Source organism: Diceros bicornis, chromosome 20 (assembly GCF_020826845.1).
Source record: "Diceros bicornis minor isolate mBicDic1 chromosome 20, mDicBic1.mat.cur, whole genome shotgun sequence".
Taxonomy (NCBI): Eukaryota; Metazoa; Chordata; class Mammalia; order Perissodactyla; family Rhinocerotidae; genus Diceros; species Diceros bicornis.
In genome coordinates this window covers 20,012,029-20,039,584 of record NC_080759.1, presented here as the reverse complement: position 1 = coordinate 20,039,584, position 27,556 = coordinate 20,012,029, and the positions used below count along the sequence as shown (strand labels likewise).

The following is a 27,556-nucleotide window of genomic DNA, read 5'->3' as shown; positions in this document are numbered from 1 at the left end:
GTGTGATTTGATGTTTGTCATACTTGAGTTTTGTATTTTAGCTCTACATTTTAGCTGTTACCTTACCTTATCTGCAAATGGGAATAATTGTTCCAACCTCAAAGTATTATTGTGAGAATTAAATAAAATTATGGCTTGAAAGGAATTAGTATAATACCTGGTATGTAAGAAGTAGACATTAATGTTAAGTGCTACTATTTTTGCTGTTATTAAAAAGAAATTTATATGTTGGACTTTAATGGTTCTCTTTAATAAATTTTCTTAAGCTATCCTTATAAATGCTTTCTTTTCTTTCAAGTGATCGGGAACAGAGAGAGAGAGAGCAAGCTCTTGGAGATTTTCGCTGTGGAAAGTGCCCAGTTCTTGTTGCTACGTCAGTAGCTGCCAGAGGGCTGGATATTGAAAATGTTCAACATGTTATCAATTTTGATCTTCCTACTTCCATTGATGAATATGTTCATCGAATTGGGCGTACTGGTCGTTGTGGAAATACTGGCAGAGCTGTTTCCTTTTTTGATCCTGAATCAGATAGCCATTTAGCACAGCCTCTAGTGAAAGTACTGTCAGATGTAAGTTTTAAATTTTTAAAACTGAATGGAGGGGCCAGCCCAGTGGTGTAGTGGCTTAGTGGTTAAATTCATGCACTTCGCTTTGGCAGCCTGGGGTTCGCAGGTTTGGATCCTGGGCACGGACCTATGCACTGCTCATCATGCCATGCTGTGGTGGTGTCCCACATACAAAAAAAAAGTAGAGGAGAATGGGCACAGATGTTAGCTTAGGGCCAGTATTCCTCAGCAAAAATGAAAAACCTGAATGGATAGTGTTCTTACCTTATTGAAAGTAGACATACATATGTATATTCAGGAAAAGTAAACTGTTCCAATCTTTGAGACTTTATTTATGCATGTTGTATATGAAGTTAATTTTTTTTTTAAAGGCTCAACAGGATGTTCCTGCATGGTTGGAAGAAATTGCCTTTAGTACATATGTTCCTGGCTTCAGTGGTAGTACAAGAGGAAGTGTGTTTGCATCAATTGATACTAGAAAGGTTAGTTGAGGGGAAAAATTCAGTTGGCTTCTAGTTACTCTTGTAAATGTTGTGCTTAGTATTGTGAGTTAACTATATAACATTCAATAATTTATCTAAACCATTGTTTTCATACCCAGAAGATTACTTTAATATTTCTCAAATTTTATGTACATATACAGTTTTGGTCTTAAAGTTGAGGAATTTGACATTTATGCTCAAATATCCTCCTTTTGCAAATGTGCTGGCATTTTAAATTCTAATTTGGGATCTTCTGAACTTTCTATAGGAATTCTTTATTTTTGAAATTCTGACCACATTGCTAAGATAAAATAATAGAGATATGAGTTGCATGTCTTTTCGGATGTGTTTATAGGCAATACCACTTTTATACAGAAACAGTGAGCATAATCATTAAATATTTATGTTTATTCATTGAACTGTAGAGCTTTTTTTTTGCTTGCCAAAACCATTGGCTTAAAGATTTTTCTTGAAATATTTTATTCAATGTAGACTTCCCAGGTTGCTACAGGCCTTTTTTCAAATGGATTGGATTTAGTGAGAATGAAGTTCTTTATATATTTGGGGGAAGACATGGTAGAAAGTTTGAATCCCTGCTCTCAGTCTGGGCAATGTAACTGTAAAGCTGTCATAAAATTAAATGTTTCTTTCTTTCTTTTTTTAAAGAATTACCAGGGCAAGAGCACTTTGAACGCAGCAGGGTTTTCTTCTTCACAAGCTCCCAATCCAGTAGATGATGAGTCATGGGATTAAAGCTAAAACAACCTTCAAGTTTGTGGTACAGTTTTGATGCAGAGAAGAAATAGTTTTTTGATTTTTGAGTTAACAGAAGTGTGAAACCTGACACCCTGGTATCTTCTGTCCTATTCTTACTCCCACCCTTAAAAAAAAGTCCTTACTGACTAGTTATGTGAAATGCTAAAAGTTACAACGTTGCAGTTACTGATATAAATAGTGTTAACTGGAAAGATTAAAGCATTCTAAATGTCTTGCTTATTTCTAGTGTATTCTTCAGCAGTTTAGACACGTTTATGTCTAAATGCTAACCCTTGGTAGTGTTTATTGATCCTATAACAAGCAATAGGGTATATAATACACTTTTGGTTAAAAATTATTGGGTCTCGTTTTTACTTAAAAGGAGCCTTTAAAACAATGGTATCACTGAAATGTGATAACATGATTTTCATGAAGCCAACAGTGAAAGATAAGCCTTTTAAGGTGATTTTGATTTTAAATCATCAGCTGTGTGATGAAAATGGTTAAATGTTTGCAATGTGAGCTCTGTACTCAAATGTTTGTTTTTATAATATACAGACTTTCCTTGAAAATAAAGGTTGAAACACTTTTCCCCCTAAGTTTTCCAACAGCACTTTTAATTATTCTTTGTTTAATATCATAGTTCTCAACTCCTGTATTTTGAAATTTTGTTTTATAAAAGAGTCTTATGAAACCAATGAAGTGAACAAAAAGTCCTACATAAATTAAATATGTAAAATATACATTAATACACAGATGTAATAATGAAAACCATTCTTTGAACTCAAACTATATCAACGTAAAACAATGCTATTCATTCTTGCCATAATTAATTTTTTGATATTTTAGGATTAATGAGGGAAAGAACCCTGTCTTTTTCATTTACCGTTATATATCTTAAACTTACTATGTCTAGAATGTAAGAAGTTCTTAATAAATCATTAAATGAATGAACCAAAAGATGAAGACATTAAGGCATGTGAGGTGTAAATATTAGGAAGACAAAAATTATAAATTTTGAGTGTATGTTATTGTTCACTTAAAAAAATCCAAAGCAACATGTCCCAAACATGTATCTTGTTACAGGAATTTGGTTAATAAATGAGGCATCACATATGAAAAGAGGAGTATTCAACAGATATTGTTAGGATAACTAGTTAGGTGCCTACGCCATGCCATATTCAAAATCAGTTCTAGGTGAATTATAAAAAATTAAAACTACAAAAAATACAGTTAAATATTAAACCTTTGAATTGGGGATGAGAGTTGACTTTAAGCTCAAAAGGTGGAAATCGTCAAGGAAATAACAGATTTGATCACAAAAGGATTAGTTGCTTGTATAAAAAGAGTAAACAGCAGACAAGGAAAAATATTACTGTGACTACAGTGGATTATCACTGTGTAGTCCTTTATAGGTGGTTATGTAGGAATACCAGTAGACAAATGCACAAAGAACAGACAGCTCAAAAAGGAAAGTTCAACTAATAAAAATATGGGAAATATTTAACTTGTATTCTGTAATCTTGCTCCTGGGAAAGGCTAAATGAATGAAGGTGTTTGCATATTGTTATTTGTAATATCTGTGTCTTAATTTTCTCTTCCAGTTTGTTTTGTTTACAAAGAGCATTTATAGGCCATTTCTGTCTTTTTTTTTCGTTTCCTCAAAGAGCTTCTTGGTCATAGCCTGATTGCTTTAAAAATTTTTTTGTATTTGCTTGATTTGTCAAATTACCATGATAGCTTTACTGAATCAAATGTAAAAGGGAAAGAAAATCATACATAATCCCACCATGATTACAAACCAACTGTAAATGTCCCAGTGTTAATTACTTTCTTCATTTCTAGTTATAGATTTGAATGATTTCTTTAAAAATGTCAAGGTAGCAGATACAGGTATAATTAGAAAATAAAATGCATCAGAAGGGTTTATAATAGGAAGCAATATTCTGCTTCTCTCTTTGTAAATTGCTATTCCACATCCCACAATCAACTGTGTTTAACCATTTCTGGTGGTTGCCATTGTCTATTTTATTTTTGTCTCACCAAGTTTAAACTTCTGTTGACTTTCTGTACGACAGGGAAAGATTTAACTCACCTCATTCTTACTTCCTTGGTAACTTATTTTTTTTTCCAGTTTTATTGAGATATAATTGACATACATCACTGTATAAGTTTAAGGTATACAGCATAATGGTTTGACTTACGTATATTGTGAAATAATTACCGCAGTTAAGTTTAGTTAGTATCCATTATCTCATATAGATACAATAAAAAGAGAAATCAAGAAAAGAAAAAAGTTGGTAACTTTAATGTAGTTAGAAGAACTATAAGAACAAGAAGAACCTTGTGAGATGATGATAAAGGCACCTTTTCCTTCCCTCTATTTTTTTACATCGCAACATCTGTAAACTGTACGTTTACATTTCCAAAGTTAACATTTGCATTCTATTCTATAGCCCTAAGGTCTCCCTTGTTATATCTACAGATTGATTCTAAAATTGGAAATCAATAGGCAGGGTTTACATTATATAGATATTATTCTCTGAATGGGCCAATTAACACAGACTGATAACCTTTCCTTTACTATTTTTCCAATTTTATGACCTCTGTGTTTGCAGAGAGAATTGTTATAATTATTATAAATGGCAGGGTCAAATGAAAATTGATCAAAACCATTCCACATACCAATTTGCTTTAAATTTGGACCATACTCTTTTTGAGCAGTTTGTTTCCTCTGTAGTTTGTCTTTTCTTGCTGGGAGAAGAAACATGCCTTTTTCATCATATTATTACTGTTCTAGGTTCAAAGTTAGTGTTCTCTGGAAGCTTGATCCCAAAAGATATTGGTGTTCTTAGATTTGATAATGAGTGAGCCTTTTAATTTTGGCTATGATGTGCTTTGCAAATCATCCTTTTCTGGCCCTGGGAGTGTTTTGTATTATTTCTTTGACAGTTTTTCCTAAGTTTTCTGTGTGTGGAACTTCTATTAGTCAGATGCTAGAACTGCAGAAGTAATCTGTATCTCATATCTTTCATTTTTTTTCGTCTTTTTGCTAGTTATGTTCTGGTAGAATTTTTACTATCTTTCAACCCTTTTATTATATTTTTTTAGCAGTTGTTTTATTTCCAAGAGCTATCTAATTTTCTTTTATTTTTTTCCAAATGTTGCTTAATAGTAAATTTTCTGCTTCACTAAAACTTTTTTAATCCCTGGAATTTAACCCAAGAAATCATTTGTTTACATTGAGCATTTGTTTTTCTGCTGCACGGCATCAGAAATCTTAAGCTTTCATCAGTTTATAAGGTGTATATATATATTGAATGCTAGCTTTAGTCAAATTCAGTGGTCTATCCCATTTTTATACCTTTCCCCCCAGCTCCTAGAGTCTAGCCCTTTCCTAACTCTCTTCATCGAGGCCTGTTCTCAAGACAAGGCATAGACTGAGATGTGAATGGTAAAACTTAGCTTTTGTTTCCTTGAATCCTTTGCATTTTAATGAGTCAAAGGCTCTGGCCAAAGCTAAGGTGGGAAACTCAAAATGTGGATTATCAAGGTCAGCTTTACATGTGGGGGAATGGTAGTAGCGAATGAAGGTGAGGAGTGGTCTTGATTTCACACAGGTATAGGTGACCTACCTACTCCATCTGTCCCTAGGGTCTTGGGGTAGAGTAATAACGATATTTCTGATTTAATTGTTCAGCATTGATAACATTTCTATACAGGGCAGCAGCATTGATCGGAAGTGTACCCTTCCCACCTTTCCCACAGCTTTATACTCACGCTGTTTGTATAGTTATCTCTTTATTGGTCCCCTAACGTGGGAGAAGACAGCTTTTCGTTTTGTTTGGTTTGTGTGCTCTTCATAGAGCTTTGAGTGTGTTGAAAATGGCCCTATTACAATTTCAGCCGCTCGCCAGCGTGCATGATGGCATGGTCAGCAGAAGCTGCTTACGCTCACTGTTGGCTTTAGGTTACCCTCACCGCGCCCCGCGTCGAACCGCGTACTTAGTACCTCGTTTGTAAGAGTTAGTCCAGAATGGACTCGCATTATGTCCCGAGGCCCTGGCGGTGAGGAAAGGCCCTCTGTCTCACGATCCGGCCGGGAGAGAGCCGAGCCTCGGCAATCGGGCGGCTGTGTGCGCCTGAGCTATCGTGAGGCTGTGGCTATCGTGAAGCTGCCAGTGCTGGGAAGCAACTTCCACCTGCGTCCGGGCTCGCAGAGGCGGCTCCCAGGGGCGGCTCTGACCAGGTGGTTCTTCCGCTCTCCCCGACCTGCCGGCGCTCGCTCCGCGGCTGGGAATGACAGCTAGCGAGGGCGTGGAGCGGCGGGAGCCTTCCGCTGGGGCGGAGCGGGAGGTTGGCCTGATGGGACCCGGGAAACTGTGCTGGGCCCCCGAGAAGGGGTCCCTGCCGCTGGGAGCTCGGGCAGGCAGCGTCCAGGTGAGTGGCGCAGGGCTGGCACCGCAGGGTTTCCTCGGGCTCTCCCTTTCGAGTTATAGTTCCTAATCGTTTTAGGCATATAAGTTATAGACCTAAGTTTTACATAGAATCTCAGGGCATATATCAGCTTCCGTAAAATTCATAGACCCACCCAAAGGGCCCAGGAACCACAGATTAAGACTGTTGCTTTAGAGACAGATGGTGAGGAATTCCAAATCAAGAGAGGACGGGACAACAGGGTTAGTTAGTGCCAGAGACGCTGTGGACACTGGAAATTGAAGTGCGCAAGTGAGACTTGTCCTAGAGTTGGAGGCTGGCGATTTAGGCAAATTCCTTAATCCTTTACCTAAGTGATTCATTAATTGTTTTTTGCTATAATTTAGGGAATGATTGTCAAATTTTCAAAGCAGGGCATTGAAATTTTTTTTAGACATATATTTTAAATTATTTTATTGAAGTCATATTGACTTATAACATTGTGTAAATTTCAGGTGTACATTATTATATATCAGTTTTGTATAGGCTGCATCGTGTTCACCACGAATTTACTTTTCTGTGGGGGATTTTGTGTGTGAGAATTCCTTTTGTCTCCATCAGTTAGTGTTTTCTAGATTTGGACTCTCACATGTTTGTGGGATTCTTTTTCACCATTCAGGAACAAAAACCAACTTTTCCTCTTCTGAATACATGAGTGTATTAATTATCCCAAAGTCTTGGATATATCTGTTTTAACTTGATTTTTGTCTTAGTTTGCGGGTGGGGGGTGGTGGTGGTGGTTACTTTGTGGGGAATAAAAAATTCTCAACAGAAATCAAAACACTTTAAAAATGTTGAAAAACTACATATGTAGGAGGAAAATCTCTATAAGAAGGTGGGCATGATGCTTCGTAATAAAGAACTAATTGTGGCCTGCCCGGTGGTGTAGTGGTTAAGTTCCCTGGTTCGGCCTTAGCAGCCCAGGGTTCGTGGGTTTGGATCCCGGCAGGGACCTACGTACTGCTCATTAAACCATGCTGTGGCAGCATCTCATATACAAAATAGAGGAAGATGGGCACAGATGTTAGCTCAGGGCTAATCTTCCTCAGCAAAAAGAGGAAGATTGGCAACGGATGTTAGCTCAGGGCCGATCTTCTTCCTCACCAAAAAAAAAAAAAAAAAAAAAACGAAGTAGCCTTAACATTGGTTTTATTTGTTGACTTGTGTGATGCCTAGCACTATCAGTAATCTATGTCAGGCCTCAGTTTGCTTATATATAAAAGAAAAACTGGATTTTTCTCCATGTTCATCTCCATCCAGTGGAGAAGTCAACGCATGCAGTTACAATAAAATGTTTTTTGAGAGGCACCCTGTAAGAATGCAGGATATCATAGCTGAATGCTGGTGCACTTGTATTTTAATGTTCAGGTCTTATTCTAGTATTACATTAGCTGCCTTATCAATGTTAAGTAGATAGTTGATTCTTGAGAAACAAGTCAGAGATCACATTTGCAACTGTAGTGGTTGAATCTCTGTTATAAATATCATATAGACATGAGTGATGCTTGTTAACTGACATTTTGACGTCTTACTATATACCTCATCTATCAATTGTTTCATCAGTCTTAGGATGTTCCACCACTGGAGATTTATTAATGATAATACACACATGCCAATCAGCTAATGTGTTCTTGCCAGTTAATTGCAATGCAGATTCTGACAATTTCATCTTAACATGTTTGTTCTTCAGCTGAATTATCTTATTGGGTTACTAGTCATCTGGGATGGTAGAAAGTTTGGCTCCAATAATTTATTTCAATTCCATAAACAGAATTACTGTTGCTATAGTGCCACGAATTTAATACCAGCATTCAAAGTACAATATAGAATATTTTGGTCCCAAAATAAGTACAGTTTATCATAATGTGGATGTTATGAATAAAATGTGTAGAGAGAATGATGCTTATCACATAATTAAACTAGGTAGTAACAGAGACTTGTAGTTTTCTCATCTGTGTATATAATTTGGTAGGAAAATGAACCCTACTCTAGTGAAAAGACTCAGTTGACCTAAGTTTGAATCCCAGCTCAACCATTTACTAAGTTCGTGCTCTGGGAGAAGTTAACTTTTTAATTTTTTTATTTGAAATAAAATTTACATATAATAAAATGCACAAATCTTAAGTGTTTGGCTTTAATTTTTATCTATGTGTACTCCTTATAAGCATCACCCAAATCAAGATATGTAATATTTCCATCACCCTTGCGCCCCTTTCCAATCAACTCTGTTGCCCAGAGGTGACCACTATTCTGATTTTTATCACCATAAATTAGATTTGCCTGTTCTTCAACTTGATAGAAATGGAATCATAAAGTATATGTCCTCTTTTGTGTCTGAGTTTTGTTCAACATAAGTGATTATCCACGTTGTGTGTATTAGTAGTTTGTTCCTTTTTATTATATACAGTATTCTGTCGTGAATATACTACAAATTGTTTTTCCAATTTCTTGTTGATGGGCATTTGAGTTTCCAGTTTTTTTACTATTATGAATAAAGCTCCTATGAATATTCTTCTATAAGTCTTTTGGTGAAGTAAGCACTTAGTTCTCTGAGGCATGTACCTAGGAGTGGAATTGTCGGATCGTAGGGTAAGTATGTATTTAACTTTATTAGAAACAGCCAAAGAGTTTTCTAGAGTAGTTGTACCGTTTACTATAGCTACCAGCATTGTAAGAGTGTTTCATTTGCTCCACGTTCTCACCATTATTTGGTATTGCCGGTGTTTTTAATTCTAGCCATTTACTGTGGTTTTAATTTATATTTACCTGATGATTAGTGATGTTGAGCACCTTTTCATATGTCTATTGGCCATTTCTTTCTTTCTTCACCTATTTACATGTCTACCCAGTTATGATCTTGAAAACAATACACCTGTGAATGGTCAAAGGAGGTGGAGAAAAGATGGAATCAAGAGATGGGGTGCTATCTTGCTGGTCAGTGGTGACACCAAGAGTCGTGAAAATGGTTTATCTTTAGGCTAAATTACAGTCCTTTGGGTCACTGATTATGTCTATTAGAGTGATACTAGCTGCTGTTACAACCCCCCAAACTTCAGTGACTTAATAAGATAGAAGTGTGTTTTTGTTCACCTGACTATCCAAGGAGGGTGTTCCTGGTAGGTAGATGGCCTCTCAAATAGTTATTTAGGACTCCAGGCTTCTTCTATCATGTGGCTCTGCAATCTGAGTCATGGCTTCCAAGATCTTTACGCTTCTCTTCATGAAGCCAGGGGAAGAGTGGGAGGGGAGGAGGAAGGAGGTAGATATATGGAAGATTTTTATGGATCAGGCGAGGAAATGGCATATAGATCTCTCCTCACATTACTCTGTTGAGAACTGAGTCACTTCTAACTGTAGAGGAGACTGGGAAATGTAACCTTATCTGTGTGCCCAGGAATCTGTGAATCAGCTAGCAGTCTCGGCCAATACTGATGAAATGGGATGTTCTCAGGAACTGTCAATGGATTTCTCTACTAAACTGAGTCAGAGCAAAGACTAACTTCTTCATCTGCTTAAAATAGCAAAGAATCTGTGTAAACTGCTAAAAGGATCTTAAATAAGATACCTTCCCATTCTCTGCTTTGTGTAGCCTGACTATGCTTGTAGGAGTTAATGAGAGTGACCGTAGAAGTACAGATAATGATCACTTAATACATCCGTTCTGTGATGGCTTAAAAATGTTTTGGTGAAAGCTCTTTACCATTCGAATTTTCTCTCTTTAATATCTGATATTTATAAAATAAATGTAATTTAGAATAAGGGAATAAAACTACTTTATCTTTCATTAATATTTCAGGACTTTGTGATTCTAAAACTTTAAAAAAGTTTAAGTAGTTTTTAGTGACTTATTAGAAAACTGCTTCTAAGACTATCTATGGGGAAATGCAAAGCTGTTTCTTTGACACCTTTCTCTTGAGCTAAGATAGTCGTAATATATTGGAGTTGCTAAGTCATTCCATTGTTCTTTTGTAATTAAAATCCTCAACCAGGATTAAGAGAGAGATTGCCTTGAATCATTTAAAACCCGAGTCGGCAATCTTTCTAGCTCTTAAGAGTTCAGGCTGCATCATTGTTAGAGGAAGAAGAAAGCAAGGGAAGAAAGAAGAGAGGAAACAGTATGAGTTGAGGTGCAGTCGAGTTTCCTAAGAAGCTCTGTATTTAAGCTTTCCTGGGGCAAATTGTTGTTCTAGGGCAGTGCTGACCAATAGAAATATAATGTGAGCCACATATGTCATCAGTATATCCCAAATATCATTTCAGCATGTAGTTAATATAAAAATTATTGAGATATTTTACCTTTTTTGTACTAAATCTTTGAAATCCAGTGCATATTTTACAATTACATTTCAATTTGGATACTGTTTTCATTGGAAATACTTGATCAGTATTCAGATTTTATAAAATATTCATAATATAGTAAATTATGATTCACATACCCTATTTCTTCCAAACATACTTAAAAATTTCCCAATAGCTGAATCAAGTCTCAGTTTTTAAATTTAAATTTTGATTAAGTGAAATTAGAAATTCAGTTTCTCAGTTGCACTAGCCGTGTTTCAAGTGCTCACTGCCCACATGTGGCTGTTGGCTCCTATACTGACAGTGCAACTCTCGAGTCTAGACTAAGTTTAGACTGTACATTCTAGGAAGGCAGGGCCTTCTGCCGGGCACTGAGAAAGTGTTCAAGAAATATTTATGGTTTGAAAATACTATCAAGCCTATTTGAAAGTAGGCAGAGTTGAAAGTGAGGCTTAGTAAATAAATTAAATTGAACAGCTGGAGGGAAGCCAGGTTTCCAAAGCTAAAACTTTGTTTCTAAAACTTAATTATTCCTAATAAGCATTCACTGTGCAGCTATTTAGACTAGAATGGCTATACCTTTTTGGAGGATGCCTCTTTCCAGTCCAGTGGCTGGCAACTCGGGTCAAATTGCCTGTCAGTTGCCACGTAGTGGATTAGCTAAACAATTATGCGGGGAAATGTTCAAGCTGCCCTTTCTGTAATCCAATGGTTTGAATTTGGGGAATATAAACTAACGGAAAGTGAATGTAGTCAAAGAAATTAAGATTGAAATTCTGAAAAATAATCATACATCCCATTCCATGTCACTCTGCAGAGGAAACTATTTTGTTATAGGGGCGTACACATCTAATTTTCAAAAAAATCTAACCTGCAAAGTGTTCCTCAGTGTGAAAAAAGGATTCTATATTCTTTGAGATTGGGGATCTTACACTCTAGCATCCTTATGTGTTTTCCACTGATTACCCAAATTTTACCAGTTCAGTGCTCTACTCAAGTCGTACTTCTTTCACAAAGCCTTCCTTGATTACTATGGTTCCTCCTTTCCCTGAATTCTGTTTTCATAAGAACCAAATGTTTTGTCATCCAAGTATATATCTACAGTGTTTTGACTTGTTTCCCATTTGACTAATGAGCTTCGTCATGTCTAGCACATCCAACTCAGTGTTTAATAAGTAGCAGTTGCTCAACATTTGCTTGAGTACACAGAAAACAAGAATAATATGGAAATCTTGGCTGATAAACCTCTTACAAACCTCTGACTGTTTCCGTGCTTTGTGTTCAAATTGCTTTACTGCCTTGTGCTTGACTTGAGTGTGATTTCTGCCACGCAGCTGAGCTGGAGAGAGAGCTGAGCTGCCAGGTGTTGGAGTACTGGATTCAACAACAAGCTGTGTAATTACCCTGCTCTAGTTATGAAAGCGGGAAGAGGGATGGAGTCAGGAGTTAAAGAAACAGTAGCAGATTTTTTTTTTTTTTTATGAGGAAGATCAGCCCTGAGCTACATCCATGCCAATCTTCCTCTTTTTGCTGAGGAAGACCGGCCCTAAAGCTAACATCTGTTGCCAATCCTCCTCCTTTTTTTCCCTTTTTCTCCCCAAAGCCCCAGTAAATAGTTTTATGTCATAGTTGCACATCCTGCTAGTTGGTGTATGTGGGACGCCGCCTCAGCATGGCTGGACAAGCAGTGCATCGGTGCACACCCGGGATCTGAACCCAGGCCGCCAGTAGCAGAGTGCACGCACTTAACCGCCAAGCCACGGGGCCGGCCCATAGTAGCCGATTTATAATCTCCTTTCGAGCTGTGCTGGGAAAATATTGCTGGATTTGACACCATAGTTCTTTTCCTTTGAAATAATGTTGAAGGGCTGAAGTTTTCAGATGAGTGCCATAGAAATATGAGGATGTTTTTCAGCAATGAGCATCTGAGAATAAGAATGTTTCATTTTTCAGCTGTGTGGGACCCTGGACTCCACTCAGCCATCTTTGTCCTCTGCAGGAACTGCTCCCTAGTACATTCCTCTCATTAGCTATTCCAAAATGTTACCACTGTCTTTAGATCCTTTCTCTTAGCAGATGGCCGTTTCTCCTATTTAATGGGGGGACAGAGGCCATCAGATGGAAAGGGCTCCAATTTGCAAATAACGTCTGCAGTCATGACCATTCTTAATTCTGAGAGGACAAATAAACACATACACTCTCCTCTATCATGTATCCCACCAATGTATCATTTTTCACAGCCTTCATTTCAGAATTAAGCTTGTTTCTAGAGACAGGCTGCTTCCTCACTTCCCATGCATTGCTCCTGCTGCATCCATGTTCCTGCTGCCAAAACCTCATTGCAGTTGGCTCCAAGAGGACTCTTCAGAAAGAAAATGGATTTACTTTAACGAAGTGTGTAATGAAGAATTAGGATGATTTTAGTATTAGATGAAGGTATAGGCTACTCATGTCAACAAGAAAATAGAAAACAAAGCCAGGAAAAATGAAAAGCTCTATTAGAAAGTCATTGTCCAAATATGAAGAGAAAATGTGGCTTATTTTGAGGAATCCTTAGAGTTTAGGAAAAGATAATCCAAATGACTTTGATTCTTGAAACATATTCAATCTAGCATTATAGTTTGAGGGACATGGGATTACATTTCTTTTTCTATACGTGTAAAATTCTACTTGATTCTGCTGTGATTACCGATTATATAGTTATAAATGCTGTTGATGTTTAAGTTTTAGAATCAAGGTATAGATAAAGCATGGATGTCATAGTTAAAATAATGTAAAACTTACAAACCTTGAGAATATTAAAAGTAACAGTATAGCTGAAAATTTTCAGAGGAGCAGTGGGGGAGAAGAGGGGTAGGGGCAAGGCTGGATTAGAAGTAAAGCAGCCATAGCCCAACAGAAAAATAACGCAAGCCTCATTTTAAAAAGAAAATAAATTATATTTAACCCAATGTATTAAAAATGTTACTTCAACATGTAAGCAATATAAAAATTATTAGAATTTTACATTTTTATTGTATTAAGTTTTCAAAATCTAGAGTATATCATACACTTCCGGCACACCTCAATTTGGAACTGCTGCATTTCAATTGCTGAGTAGCCACTTGTAGCTAGTGGCTACTGCAGTGGACAGCACAGCTCTAGATGCCGTAAGCACTAAAAAGATTATGCAATTAACAAATAGTAAAATAAAATGTTATTTTCAAAGTGTCATAAAATATACCAATATGCTAAAATAAAAATAACGTGTAGACATTCCTTGCTCTTTCTCTTCTCATCTCTCTCCATCTAAACCTGGACACTTTAACATGTAGAGGTCAGGGAAAGAGGAAGCCTAAGTAAAGATGACTGAAAAGAACACCCATGAGGCAGGAGGAAAACCAGGAGAGTGTAGTGTTCTGGAGGCGTCCTGGAGCCAGCTTATATCAGATCATGAGGGCTGATTGTTAAATTTTCAGGAATTTAGTGAGCTGGTTGACAAGCATGGCCATTATTAAAAATTAAATTGTATAAGCTTAATTTAAAAAATTGCTTTAAAAATGAAAGTAATAGTCAATCACTTTCTAATTATTTTATTACGTTTTACTAATATCTGTACTCGAGGTTATTTCTGTCGTGTCTGTGTGGTGGAAATACCATATAATGGTGTGTGCTATTGCACATCTCTTTCCAACTCTTCCATCACTGATGTCACATTGGTAGCTTAAAGTTGGCCACGGTAGGACAATTTACACTACAGAAATCAGCAAATGCTACAAATCAGGGCTTTTAAGATTTTCCTTGGAGAGCCTGTTGTTAAACATCCAGCACATCACTGCCTGCAAGCCAAGAGAAGATAGAGTATCAGGGAGAAAGTGATTAGTTGTGTCAAATGCTGCTAAGATGAGGTCAGTAAGATAAGGTCTGGGAACTGACCGTTGGATTAAGCTACGTGGATTTTACAGTGATAAAAAAAAAATCACTGACTTTGTGGAACTTACATTCTGATGATTGAGCCTAGATTTTAACAATGGGGATTTAGCAGTAAATGGAACAGAAAAAAATTCCTACCATCATGATCTGGTCCCTGCCTGACACAGCAGGCATGTTGAAGGACTTGCTGCTCTTGGAAGTGTTATTCTCTCCACCTTCTCAACTTTGTACAGTCTCTGTATTTGGAATGACTTCTGCTGCCTTATTCTGCTAGTGTATGTCTGTCTACTCATTCTTTAAGATTTAGCTCAAATGTTTACTCCTTTGTGTAGCCTTCTCTGAACTTCCCAGGCAAAGTTAAATGCTTGCCCTAAACGTTCCATTTTCCTCAATCCTGTATTTTTCTCATTATGTAAGAATTGCCCATTTCTACATCTGTCCTGTGCTGAGCCCGCAGACTGTTAATGACTGAGATCTTCTTCGTATTGCAGGGCCTACCATAATCCTTGGCACATAGTAGATGCTAATAGATCTTTAGAAACTGAAGGAATCAGGTAATTAATCTGGCGTATAAGATATTGAGACCCGATCCGAGGCAGAGGCACCACAAGAGCTACTCCATGGAAGGATGTAAATGGTGGTCAGTAGAGTTGTGCTTGTTCAGCCTCTTGACCATTTGATAGTCTCTCCTTTTTCATCCTCTCCCCTGATTTGAATATCTAGTCTGGGGCCTGAAACAATCAACATGCTGTGTTATAAAAGGAAACTTGTTTGCTTTCTGTTCAGAGAGCCTTTGTTTTTGTTTTTTTTTTGTGAGGAAGACCAGCCCTGAGCTAACATCCGATGCCAATCCTCCTCTTTTTGCTGAGGAAGACTGGCCCTGGGCTAACGTCCGTGCCCATCTTCCTCTAGTTTATGTGGGATGCTGCCACAGCATGGCTTAACAAGCAGTGCATCGGTGCACGCCCGGGATCCGAACTGGCGAACCCCAGGCTGCTGCAGTGGAGCAGGCACACTTAACCGCTTGCACCACCCGGCTGGCCCCTCAGAGAGCCTTTTTGTTGCTAAAATTTCCCAACTGTTATTTTTTCTTTCCTGATCAGTTTACACTTGGAAATTATTCATCTGGTTAGTAATTACTATTTTATTTCCACCTCCTTATATTTTCTTATTGCTCCCAAGAGTAATAAGAAATAATTTCGTATTACTCCCAAGCATCATTGTTAAATTGGGGATTGTCTGGTTGCGAGGAGCTTTAATCTTTTAGCTAGTTTGTGCTTCCATAGTCACATAGCTTTTCTCTTGTCTCTCTCTCTGTCTCTCCTTTTCTGTCTCTTATAAGGACACTGATCATTGGCTGTAGGGCCCACCCTAATCCAGGATAATCACGTCTAGAGATCCTTACCTTAATTACATCTGCAAAGATCCTTATCCGGAAATAAGGACCTATATTCTGAGGTTCTGGGTGGAGGTATCTTCTGAGGGTCTACTATTCGACCCACTACAGGAGGTATAGTGAAGGGCTACCAGCATGGCTTCTAGGCCCCATCCCAGGTGCCAGTAAGTGTTTGGCTCTTACACATCTCTGCCAGGAATATTTATTATTTTATAATTGTGTACATTTACTTTCAAGTAACATGTTCCACTAAAATGTCTCTTTCTCTTAATTACTTTCTGGGATCCACTTTCCTTAGGGTGGAACTAATGGTTCCCCTTTCCCATTTCCCGTAGCACTTTATACACACCTCTTTGACAGAACTTGCTGCTGACTTATAGCACCTTGTTTACATGTCTGTTTTCCCACTTAAGTTGTGATCTCTTCCTGGGTGGGGCCTTCGCCTTGCTCAGCTGTGTTTCCACAGTGTCAAACACAGGACCTGACATTGGATTATGTTTGTGGAATTGAGTTGAAAGGCTAGAGTGCGTGGATTGAGTCTCTTCCCCTCCAATCTCAGTGTTTCTTTATTCAAGTGTATTAATTATCCATCCTAGCCAGTTCTTTCTGATTTTGTGCTCTGTTGTGCCCTGTTACACACTCAGACCTGCCATCTCTTCCTTTCCTGCTGTCACCACCTACTTTAGCCCTTATCAATAAAATCCTGCTGCCATAGCTTCAATGGGCCCTGCAAGTTCAAGTTGCCCTCTTCTTCAGTTCACATTAATCTGCCATATTGCACAGATATTATTTGCGGTAATTATGTTCTATAAAGTCACTGTGAACACCGAATTAGCGAATACATACTGAATCACTCTTCCTAGGGGAAATACAAGGTTGAGTTCCTGTGAGCCTCTGGTCACAACATTTTTGTCAACCCATCAATACATTACCTTATATGTGTTTTGGTTTAAAGACACCTTATTTAATATATATTGTTGATGCATTAACCTTGAACTCACAGCCAACAGCAGTATAACTCATGCCTGAACAAAGCTTATCTAACACGTGTTTTCTCTGTAAGGCACATCACAGCTTTCTTCTTTAGCACTGTGCTCAGGGGCCATTTTAAACAGCAAAATCACCAACAGAAAGCACAAAAATGTGGAAAACGTGGCGCTAAATAGACCACAAAAAGGATACTTGTGTACAGTATGAAAGCAGTGTCACCTTGTTCAACCTTAGCCGGGAGCGTGGGCTTCAAGAGACTGCAGGTTTTCACCACTGCACGTGTCTGCAAATGACTGCAAAAGCACCTTGAGTATTGATTTTGGGGATACAAATTAAATTTTAGAAAGGCAAATTTGCAAATACAGAATCCATGAATAATGAGGATCAGTGGTAGCTATCTGGTGTCTCAAATTGCTGAGCCATTATGAGACTCCATGGCATGATTCTTGCTTTTTGTTGGCATCTTGCTGCTTTAGGCGTTTTTAGCTTTCAGCTTTCTCATCTTTACCAATTCAGTTACCACTCGATTCACTTCTCATATTCCAAAAATATGTGGACACCTCTTATTGTCTCTTCTCCCATTTGTTTTGTTTTGTGGCTCTATACCTTTCCTATACCTTTAATTTTCATGGAGTTTCCTGAGAGAGGAGAGAGAAATGCTTATATTCGATCAGCCATGTCTTAACCAGAATTCTATTTCATACACAACAACTTTAGTCAGGTGTTACACATATAATAGGTGTTTACTAAGTATTGGTTGAATAAATTAAAGAAGTGCCATTTTTATGCTAAAATTTAGCTATCCTAGATAGTACATTATAATGAGATTTTTAATATCTCATAATCTACTAGGTAAAAGACTACCTCTCTTTCTCCTCCTTATTTCTGCTAAACTCCTACTTAGTGGAACATTGCCTAAGGAAGATGGGGAATGGGTTCAAAATAAAACATATGAGGCTGGAAAGCATACCTTGTTTTACTTAGGATGGGTTTCTTTCCTTTTGCATAATAATCTCTTCCCTAGTCTGTTTATTTGTTTTATGACTTAGTTACAAAAGGTTGTAAAATTATAGTGCTCAAAAGGATCCCAGAAATCATCAAATTTTACCCTTTGATTTATAGGAAACTGAGAGTCAGGCTGCCTTGGTTCAATTCCTGGCTCCACCACTTGCTTTGGACAAGTTTCTCAATTGTTTTGGCCTCAGTTTCCTCATCTGTAAAATGGGAAAAAAATACTAGTGATGTCATAGGATTGTTGTGAAGATTAAATGAGATAATTAATTCAAAGTTCTTAGTACTGTGCCTGATGCATAGTAAGAGCTCTACATATTATTAATTATGTTAACTGTCATAATAAGCTGCTGAATTAGTGGCTTAGCTGAGGCTCCAGCCTCTCAGTTCAGTATGCTTTCCTTTAGACATAAATAAGAATTATAAACCTCTTTTCCGAGTTAGCTGAAACATTTTCTTTCCTTCCTTTCCTCCTTCACTTAAAAGTAATTACATATTTCTCTTTTCAAGCTATAGATACTCTCAGCATTTCACCCATTACCACATTTGTAAGGACTTCCTGAATTGAAAATTTAAAATTTAGTCATTCCTTTTAGTTGTTTATGGCAGTTTTCCTGTAAAGTTGAGTGGTCTCACAGAAGCAGATTCTTTTTTTTTTTTAGTTAAATCATGCACTCCACTTCCCAGCACAAGTGGGTTAAGTGCCACCCTGGCTTGGGCTGGTCTTGACGGCAAAGGAAACGCCCCTAGACAACCAGAGAGGAAATAGTCACACGTCCTTACGTAGGTAAATTCCAAATCACCCTCCCAGTCCTGACTTGTGCTGAGAGACACAGTATCTTTGATGCGGATCCTTTGAACCAGCAGGACATCTTCGAGACACTGCCTGATACAAGCAGGTGAGTGCCACACTCATTTAGATAAGTCTGATAAACCCTTGCAAATTAGGCCTTTTTTTCTATTATGCAAGAGTCTTTTTCTGCTTTCTTCAGTGAAATTATGGGTCAGAACCCACCACATGAATTACTCCTTGATTAGACTGATTTTTGATAGTTACAGGGAATCTATATTTTGGCAATAAGTTTTTTTTTTTTTTTGGTGAGGAAGATCAGCTCTGAGCTAACATCCATGCTAATCCTCCTCTTTTTGCTGAGGAAGACTGGCCCTGAGCTAACATCTATTGCGAATCCTCCTCCTTTTTTTTTTTCCCCCCAAAGCCCCAGTAGATAGTTGTATGTCATAGGTGCACATCCTTCTAGTTGCTGTATGTGGGACACAGCCTCAGCATGGCTGGAGAAGCGGTGCGTCGGTGCGCACCTGGGATCCGAACCCTGGCCACCAGTAGCGGAGCGCGCACACTTAACCGCTAAGCCAGGGGGCCGGCCCTGGCAATAAGTATTTTACAATGCTGGGGTGGTGGTGGGGAATCATAGGGGTCAGAGGTCAGGGGCTGGGGAAGATATATGAGCATAATGGATTTATCTTTCTGGAAACTCTAGGCTATAGAAAATTAGACGTAGGAGATACAGAGGAAAATCCTTGTGTGTATTGGTGTTTTGTGGCAGGAGGGCTAAGGGAGAGTAAATCACTAATAGCTGCTGCTTAATTTTGGTGGAAAGACAGTCCTTTGGAATAAGGCAATCGTGGGTTTGAATCTAGCTATTCCACTTACAAACTGTATGATTTTTGGACTGGTTACATAATATTGCTGAGCCTTAACTTCCATATCTGTAAAGTGGAGATAATAATACCAACTTTACAGGGATTCTTAGAAGGACAAGATATAATTTGTAAAATGTAATTAGCATTTTGTAGACTCTCACTATCACATCATGACTGTGTTTTTGCCAATTTTGCTGCTGGCCATCTCAAAATGGTCTTTGTATGAAGGCAGCCTGCGCCTCAAATGGGTTTATAGACTTTGAATGTAGTTATCTGACAGTTTTTTTTTTTTAAATTGAGGTATAATTGACATATTATATTAGATTCAGGTGTACAACATAATGATTTGATATTTGTATATATTGCGAAACAATCACCACAATAAGTCTAGTTAACATCCATCACCACACGCAGCTACAAAATTTTTTTTTCTTGTGATGAGAACTTTTAAGATCTACTCTATTAGCAACTTTCAAATATACAATACAGTATTATTAACTATGATCACTATGCTGATAGCTTTTCATCTCATCTTTGGCAAAGTACGAAATCAATTTCCTCATCCAAAAAGAAAGGATACTATTGGTTTATTAGACTGAAATTGCCAATATTTGACTGTTTTAGACTTATGGAAATAGCAATTTCACATGATTCAATCTAAAAATATCTGCCTCATTTACCTCAAAGATGACAAGGATCAAATGAGATAATATATATGAAAGTGCTTTGTAAATAAAAGGCTATTATTACTATTATTATTATCACTGCACGTTCCAAATCTACATTTAAAAGAGAATGAGAACAGGGCACCCCTTTACGTGATCAGTAAAAGTAAAAGTATAAACCAAATTCTACTGGTCTGTAAGGAATTTGGAGGGACCGAATGAGGCTGGGCAGCTTGCTGCTTGCTTCCTTCCTCCAAGCATTCGAGTTGACAGGCCAGAGAGCTGTCCCTAGAATTTACTCCTCCTCTTTGCCTATCCTTTGAAAACCCAATCCCATAGTATGCACAGTTCCTGGCACAGAATGGGTATCAACATGCATTCGTTGAGTGAATGTATGAATGAATGAATGAAAGTAGGGCCAGCCCTGGGAAAAATCACATAGTGGTACATTTTGTACAAGTGAAATCAGATGGAACAGCATCCAGGATGCAGCCTTGAATGGGAATTGAGTTGCCAAAGGGCAGCCTGTGGGATATAGTGTGTGTGTGTGTGTGTGTGTGTGTGTGTGTGTGTGTGTGTGCAGTGGGGGATTGCTAGAGAGCAGAACAGCGACACTCTCTTTTGCTTTGGTCATATAAGACAGGATGTGGGGAAACATAATTTAACATACTAAAATCTTGAGCATCAACTTGCAGAGGCAGTATCTCCTCCTTTGTATTCTCCCTCTTGCCTTGTCCCCAGCCACTGCCTATAGCCAGCAATAATTGCTTGGATTTGTTTCCAGTCATTCTACTCCTAACAGTAGCTAGTACTTTAAAGATAAGACAGCACAAATTACTTAAGTGGTATCACTGTATATTCTGAGTCCTTTAGTCCTGCATGGAATATTCATAGTGGTGTTTAACAATTCTAGGGCTCCATTAAATGCTGTATTCAAATGAGGTTCCACCAATGAGAAACTGTATTTCTAGGAAGTGACCTCTTATTGAAGACGAGTTATTCAAAGCTGCTGCATTTTAAAAACGAGGGCTGCTGGCGGCCTGGGTTCGGATCCTGGGTGTGCGCCGACGCACCGCTTCTCTGGCCATGCTGAGGCTGTGTCCCACATACCGCAACTAGAGGGATGTGCAACTATGGCATACAATTATCTACTGGGGCTTTGGGGAGAAAAAAGGAGGAGGATTGGCAATAGATGTTAGCTCAGAGCCGGTCTTCCTCAGCAAAAAGAGGAGGATTAGCATGGATGTTAGCTCAGGGCTGATCTTCCTCACACACACACACACAAAAGTGAGGGCTGATGACCCAGGGAATGCAGGAAATGGTTTGATGGTTCTCTTCAAGAGCACAGCATAATCTTTGTGAATTTCCTATGGCCCAGAGTCTTGCTGCACCCAGAACTGCACTCAGATTTGGGGAGGCTGATTCACCTCACTTAAGATTCAAGAGACTGATGTATTTAAACAAAAGGGAGAGTCTTTCTAATGATTAGAAGGCTCACATCTCTCTTTTTTTTAAAGTATTTTATTGAGGTCATATTGGCTTATAACATTGTGTAATTTCAGGTGTACATTAACGTATATCAGTTTTGTATAGACTGCATCGTGTTTGCCACAATAGTCTGGGTTTTATCCATCAACATACATATGTGCCCCTTTACCTCTTTCGCCTTCCCCTAGAGGGCTTATATCTCTTGTTCAGCGCCTCCCCTTCTGCTAAATTAGTAATCAAAGAAAGCCTCACGGAATCAGAGCAATCAGGGAGATTTTTGGTTTTGAGATATCTTTCGTCAGGGCTGTGGTATGGTCTGATGGTTGCCTTGTTATAGAGTATATTGCTCCAGTAACAGGAAATTTCATCATTTCCTCGAGTACATAGTACTGGATAAACACTGCCAACTTCTTTTTTTTTTTTTTTTAAACTATCAATGTTTTGCTCTCTGAGGTGACCTCTTCTTTCTGTTCTCAAAGTCTCCTTCCATCTAGGATACAGTTAGTCAAATAGGTTCCTGCTATCATAACTAAATGATAATGATGATTTTCCAGATCCAACTCTCTGAGATTACACCCAGGTTTCCTTGGCTGGAGTTTGGAGTGAACTCAAGCTCTTCAATTGACCATTTACCCATGCGTTCTTCATTTACTCCCACAGATAACTAGGATCACCTTTGTACACAGATTTTGCTAGTTGAACTCTCAATTGAACTTATTTCTAAATTCCTGGGAGGCACCTCACATTTGTTCGCATTTACTACTAACAAGCAATCACTTTGTGGTGGTCCTCTGGTGTGTGAGGGAAAGTGGAAAAGGCACTGGAGGACAGGCGAGAGTTAGAATGAGGGCATTGTAATAACAATGCTTGTTGGCTTTCCACAGTCATTAGCGCATTCTTCTCCTTAGATGCTCTGTGCTCTCCTTGCACTATTATAATTACAGCACTGACCATGTGATATTTGTGATTACTGTCCAAGCTTGTCTCTGCAAGTAGATCAGTGGTTCTCAATCCTTTTTTCTTCTCAAACCCACTTGAGGGGTATGACAGAGCCATCAGTAACAGTAGCTCACTCTGGAATTTGCCATCCTCTCTGTCCTCTGACTCCTGTCTCTTTGTTAAAAACCACTGAACCAGAGTGAAGTCAGGGACAGGCTCTCCTTTTACTCCAAGCACCTAATATGTGTCTGGGACAGTGCTGAATGAATAAGAGCATGCCTGAGGTCACCAGCTAATTCGTGAGAGTGCCAGGGCTAGAACTCAGGCAGTCTGAACTTCTAGAATGCCATGCTCTTCAACTACTGCAACTTTTCCAGTTTTATCTCTGGCTATAACTTAGTACTATTGATTTTTTTAAGGTTTTTTTTTTTTTTATTTCACGAATAATAGGCGAGTATTCTCATTGTAAAGGAGTCAAGCAATAATTACCATTAATTAAAAACTATTTTATGTATTAATATTTCAACATTTAATATTGATAAGATTTAAGAAATGCAAAACCCCATGTCAGAATAGCAATTTTAGCTTTAGCATCTATAATTATTCATTTATTCAATTAGGAGACTGTCAGCATTATAGCTTTTATAGAGTCTTCATGGTTGGGCTCCTTCCCTTTCCACTATGCTTTAAGGACATGTAAAGGCATGTCTTCTGGTTAAGAGATGGAGAAAATTAAGACAACATTTTGAATAATTAGACATTAAAAAATGCTGTTAGTTATGATTAATTTTTAAAGAATGCATTTATTCATTGAAAAATTAAAATTTTTTGTTTTAAGTTTTGTATTGATTTAAATCAAGACGGTTATTTCTTGAGAGACTAGCTACTGCTGTTGAGTAACAGGCATTAAGTATTGCTGTTATGTAACCAGCCTCTTATTGTTCCATGATGGTATTTTTATTATTATAGATCCAACTCTCATTCTGCTTTATAGCCTTAGGTGTTTTCAGTTAGTTAAGTATTTCAGTTGGTTTGTATTTTAGAAAATTTTATCCTTGTGGTTTTCTCCAAAAATGCTGCATGTGAATTTTTCTCAAATGATTTATTTTGTTGAGAACTCTTCTTTTTTTTCCCCCTATAATGATCTGTCAGACAAAAATGCAGCATCATTTATTTCTTCCTGAAAGTGAGGTATTGCTTTTACATTTGCTTTATCCTAGACTATCCCACCACCTTGTCTGGGATAAGATGAGGAGCCAGCAGTCTTTTTGTTCTAATTAATTCCACAAACAGTAGTGAATGTCTACCATGTACTGTCTTAAATACTTTAAATACTTAAAGGCTTCAAAGAGGAGTAAGAGAAGCTCTACTCTTCAGAAGCTCCCTGTATGTAGAGAAGCCAATAGGTAAATTGCTAAATGCCATGCTGTGTGACATGCCCTACAGTACAAATGGCATGGAGGGTAGGTGGGGCACCGGGAGGGACTGGCTGGCCAACTCCACCTGAGAGTTCAGGGAGGGTGTTTAGAGAAGGTTAGCCTTGAGATGAGTCTAGAAGGATGGATTAATTTGCCAGGAACAAGGGGGAAAGGACATTCTACGCAGAAGGAACCACATGGACAAAGCGTGGGGATGTGAAATAGCATGGTGCTTTTGGGAAATTATGAATTGTTTCATTTGGCAGGAATGTTCAGGAACTGAGGCAGAGGCTGGAGGACGGTACTTTTTTTCGGGAGTCTATTCTTGGTGGCTGGTATACTTTTCATATTACGTAGTAAAATGAAGTGTGGACAAAATAAAATGTTGACTAGGATTGGTAGAGTAATCATGAAGGGATCTATGTGATGATTGCCAAAAAAATAATAATAAGGTAATAAAATAAATAAAATAAAATCTATAAAATAAAAAAAGAAAAAAAATACGTTTCCTCAAAATCCCCTGAATCTGTTTATCACTGGAAATAGAGTTGTTGAAAAGGGACAGGGAGAACAGTAACTTTTGACTGATGATGACGTGTTTTGCTCTCTCCCCAGCCTGCCTGCGTTAACCTGAGGACAATGGGGGCCTGGGCACTGTGGATGCTGCCTCTGCTGTGCAAAATCAGTCTGGCGGGTAGGTCAGCCTGTGCCCTTTTGTGAAGTATGTGATTCTTATTGCCTTCTTTGGACAAGAATTGTTAACTTGAGAGCAAAGGGACACCTGGACATGGGCACACGTGGATGGGCAACAGAGGATTTGTGAATTCCCTGAATTTATGTGCATGGTGGGTGTGTGCATGTTGATGTATACTTATGCATGTGCAAATTTAGCAAGATGGCCTATCATATTGTCAGAAGGAGATATGACCCCCCAAAAGGTCAAGATCTGCTGTTTTGGAGTAATGGTAAGTGTTTATCTCAATAATTTTTGTGTTAAGTGCAGTGGTTTTGTATAAAACACACACATAAGACACACATAAGAACAAAAATATATAATTTTCATGCTATTTGCAATAAATTCCAAGGATATAAAGGAAAATGATGAAACAACGTATTTCTACAGTAGTCCAACTCAAGACTATGGGCCTAATATCCATACAGTACCTTGCATATCTAAGACTCATTAGTTTGATCACATCTTACATTAAAGAAAAAAAATTTAAACCAAAGAGGAAAAAGTGGGAAATGGGCATGGGAAGGTAAAGAAGGCATCATGTAGTGTACTAGTTTGCTAGGCCTGCCATAACAAAACACCACAGACTGGGCACTTAAACAACAGAAATTTATTTTCTCATAGTTCTGGAGGCTAGAAGTTCAGGATCAGGGTGCCCACAGGGTTGATTTCCTCTGGCACCTCTCTCCTTGGCTCAAAGATGGCCTTTCTCTTGCTGCCTCTTCATATGGTCATCCCTCTGTGTGTCCTAATCTCTTCTTCTTATAAGGACACCAGTCAGATTGGATTAGGGCCCACCCTGATGACCTCATTTTAACTAATACCTCCTTAAAGGCCCTATCTCCAAGTACAGTCACCTTCTGAGGTGCTGGGGATTAGATCTTCAACATATGAATTTGGGGGAGGACATAATTCAGCCCATAACATATAGTCATCGGGGGTCACCAAGAGGGCAGTTGTGACCCAGAGATAATGAGAATGTCTTCCAGACCTCTGTCCTGGCATGGCCTGCCTTGCAGCTCCCTCAGGTTACACCTGTGGCACCCAGGAACTTTATAGACAATACAGGTAGGTAGGTCTCCCCATCTCCTTTAGCCTCTCCTGGCCAGCTCAGAAATCAACAATTTTCCCAGTTATCCAATTTAAAGTCCTAATTATGTGCATCGTGACACCTTCCACTCAACTTGTCTTTTCCTTTCTTTCATCTCTGTCTTCTTCTCCTCTTACCACCTTTTACTTACATCATCTCCTGCATAACTGGCTCCAGTTACCAGCCTGCTTCTCTTTTACACTATCGTTCCCTTGGTCTTTACTCAGTCATGCCCTTCTTCTATTTCAAGACATTTTTCACAATGCTAACTTTGCAACAACACCAAAGTGATATGAGCATAGAGGGAAGAAGGGATATTGAGAACATCTTTTTAATCTTGAAAAATGCTCCTCTTGCATGTGGGAAGTTCTCTGATAGGCAAGAACATTCTCCCAGTCTTTCTTAGAGGAAATTTATTAGTATTTCCTCTTATTTCTAAAAATAGGGGAAATAGTTATTTCTAGAGACGTAGGAATATAGCTATGTATTTTTTTGAAAATGTGGGAGGATAGATGTGTGCAAGTGGCAAATCTAGCCTTCAGTTGTCCATTTTTTAAAAATAAAAATTTTGTTTTTGAATAATTTTAGATTTTCAGAAAAATTAAGATAGTACAGAGAGTTCTTGTATACCCCTCATCCAGTTTCCCCCATTGTTAATATCTTATAATACCATACATTTACCAAAACTAAGAAACTGATATTGGCACATTACTATTGACTAAATTCCAGACTTTATTTGGATTTCATTAGTTTTTCCATTAATGTTCTCTTTCTGTTCCAGAATCTAATTCAGGGTACTATATTGCATTGAATTCTTATATCTTCCTAGTCTCTTCTGGTCTGTGACAGTTTCTTAGTCTTTCCTTATTTCTCATGATCTTGACAGTCTTGAGGAGTACTGGCCGGTACTCTTGGGTTTTTGTAAAAAATGTAACAGAGCTGAAGTGCCCTTCACTGCTCTATCACAATTTCCTTCCAATGAAGAGTTGATATTCTAATTAGAGATAAGTCAAATAAGACTTAAAATAGGCACACTGGTTGCCAGCAAGTTGAAAGGCTGGACAAAAAATGTATAAGCTCTGCCAGCCGTGGCAGTTCTGTTATATAAAGTCAAGGCATTTCAGATGTGTGGGTCACACCAGATAACTGAGGCTGGAAATGATAACCATAAGTAAAGCAAGAAAGTTAAAGTAGAGCCTAAAATTGTTTGTTGATTTGGATCTTTTTTATTCCAGTTCCCCCCAGCCCCCTAATTTGTGATAAAACAAATCGAAACTGACCTGAGATACATATGCAGAATTAGAATGTTATGAGGGCACAGGAGAAGAGGGAAAACTGTTAAAATGAATTCCTCTTCCAAGTCTTAGAATCCTGGATTTTCAGAGCAGGCCATCTATTTTTTACATTAGTCAGGGAACATTGTTTATGCTGCAAAGTAAACAAGCCCCAAATCTTAGTGTTTAAAACAACAAGCTCTACATGTCCATCACCAGTAAGCAGGGACCCAGGCTGATGGAGGCTCTATCATCCTAAAACACCACCATCTCAGCATCGATTTTCATCGTATGCAGGGGCAGAGGGAGGAGAGAAAGGAGAATCATGCACTAGCGCTTAACTGCTCCTCGCATGTCAATGGCCAAAGCAAGTTACACGGCCATGCCTAGTTTCAAGGG

The 27,556-nt window shown here is 38.3% G+C and overlaps 2 protein-coding genes across 2 annotated transcripts in view; both read left to right on the top strand.

Moving 5' to 3' along the window:
• The window catches only part of DDX4 (DEAD-box helicase 4), a 68,184-nt gene extending 66,089 nt beyond the window's left edge, over window positions 1-2,095 (top strand). The window contains exons 18-20 of the mRNA XM_058563472.1: window positions 299-569; window positions 938-1,048; window positions 1,715-2,095. Of these exons, the coding sequence (XP_058419455.1) occupies window positions 299-569; window positions 938-1,048; window positions 1,715-1,801 (469 nt within the window). The 3' untranslated portion in view covers window positions 1,802-2,095. The remainder of the gene's footprint in view (window positions 1-298; window positions 570-937; window positions 1,049-1,714) is intronic.
• Window positions 2,096-6,197: 4,102 nt separating this feature from the next.
• Window positions 6,198-27,556, top strand: part of IL31RA (interleukin 31 receptor A) — a 76,941-nt gene continuing 55,582 nt past the window's right edge. The window contains exons 1-2 of the mRNA XM_058564067.1: window positions 6,198-6,244; window positions 24,676-24,754. Coding sequence (XP_058420050.1) covers window positions 24,700-24,754 — 55 coding nt within the window. The 5' untranslated portion in view covers window positions 6,198-6,244; window positions 24,676-24,699. The remainder of the gene's footprint in view (window positions 6,245-24,675; window positions 24,755-27,556) is intronic.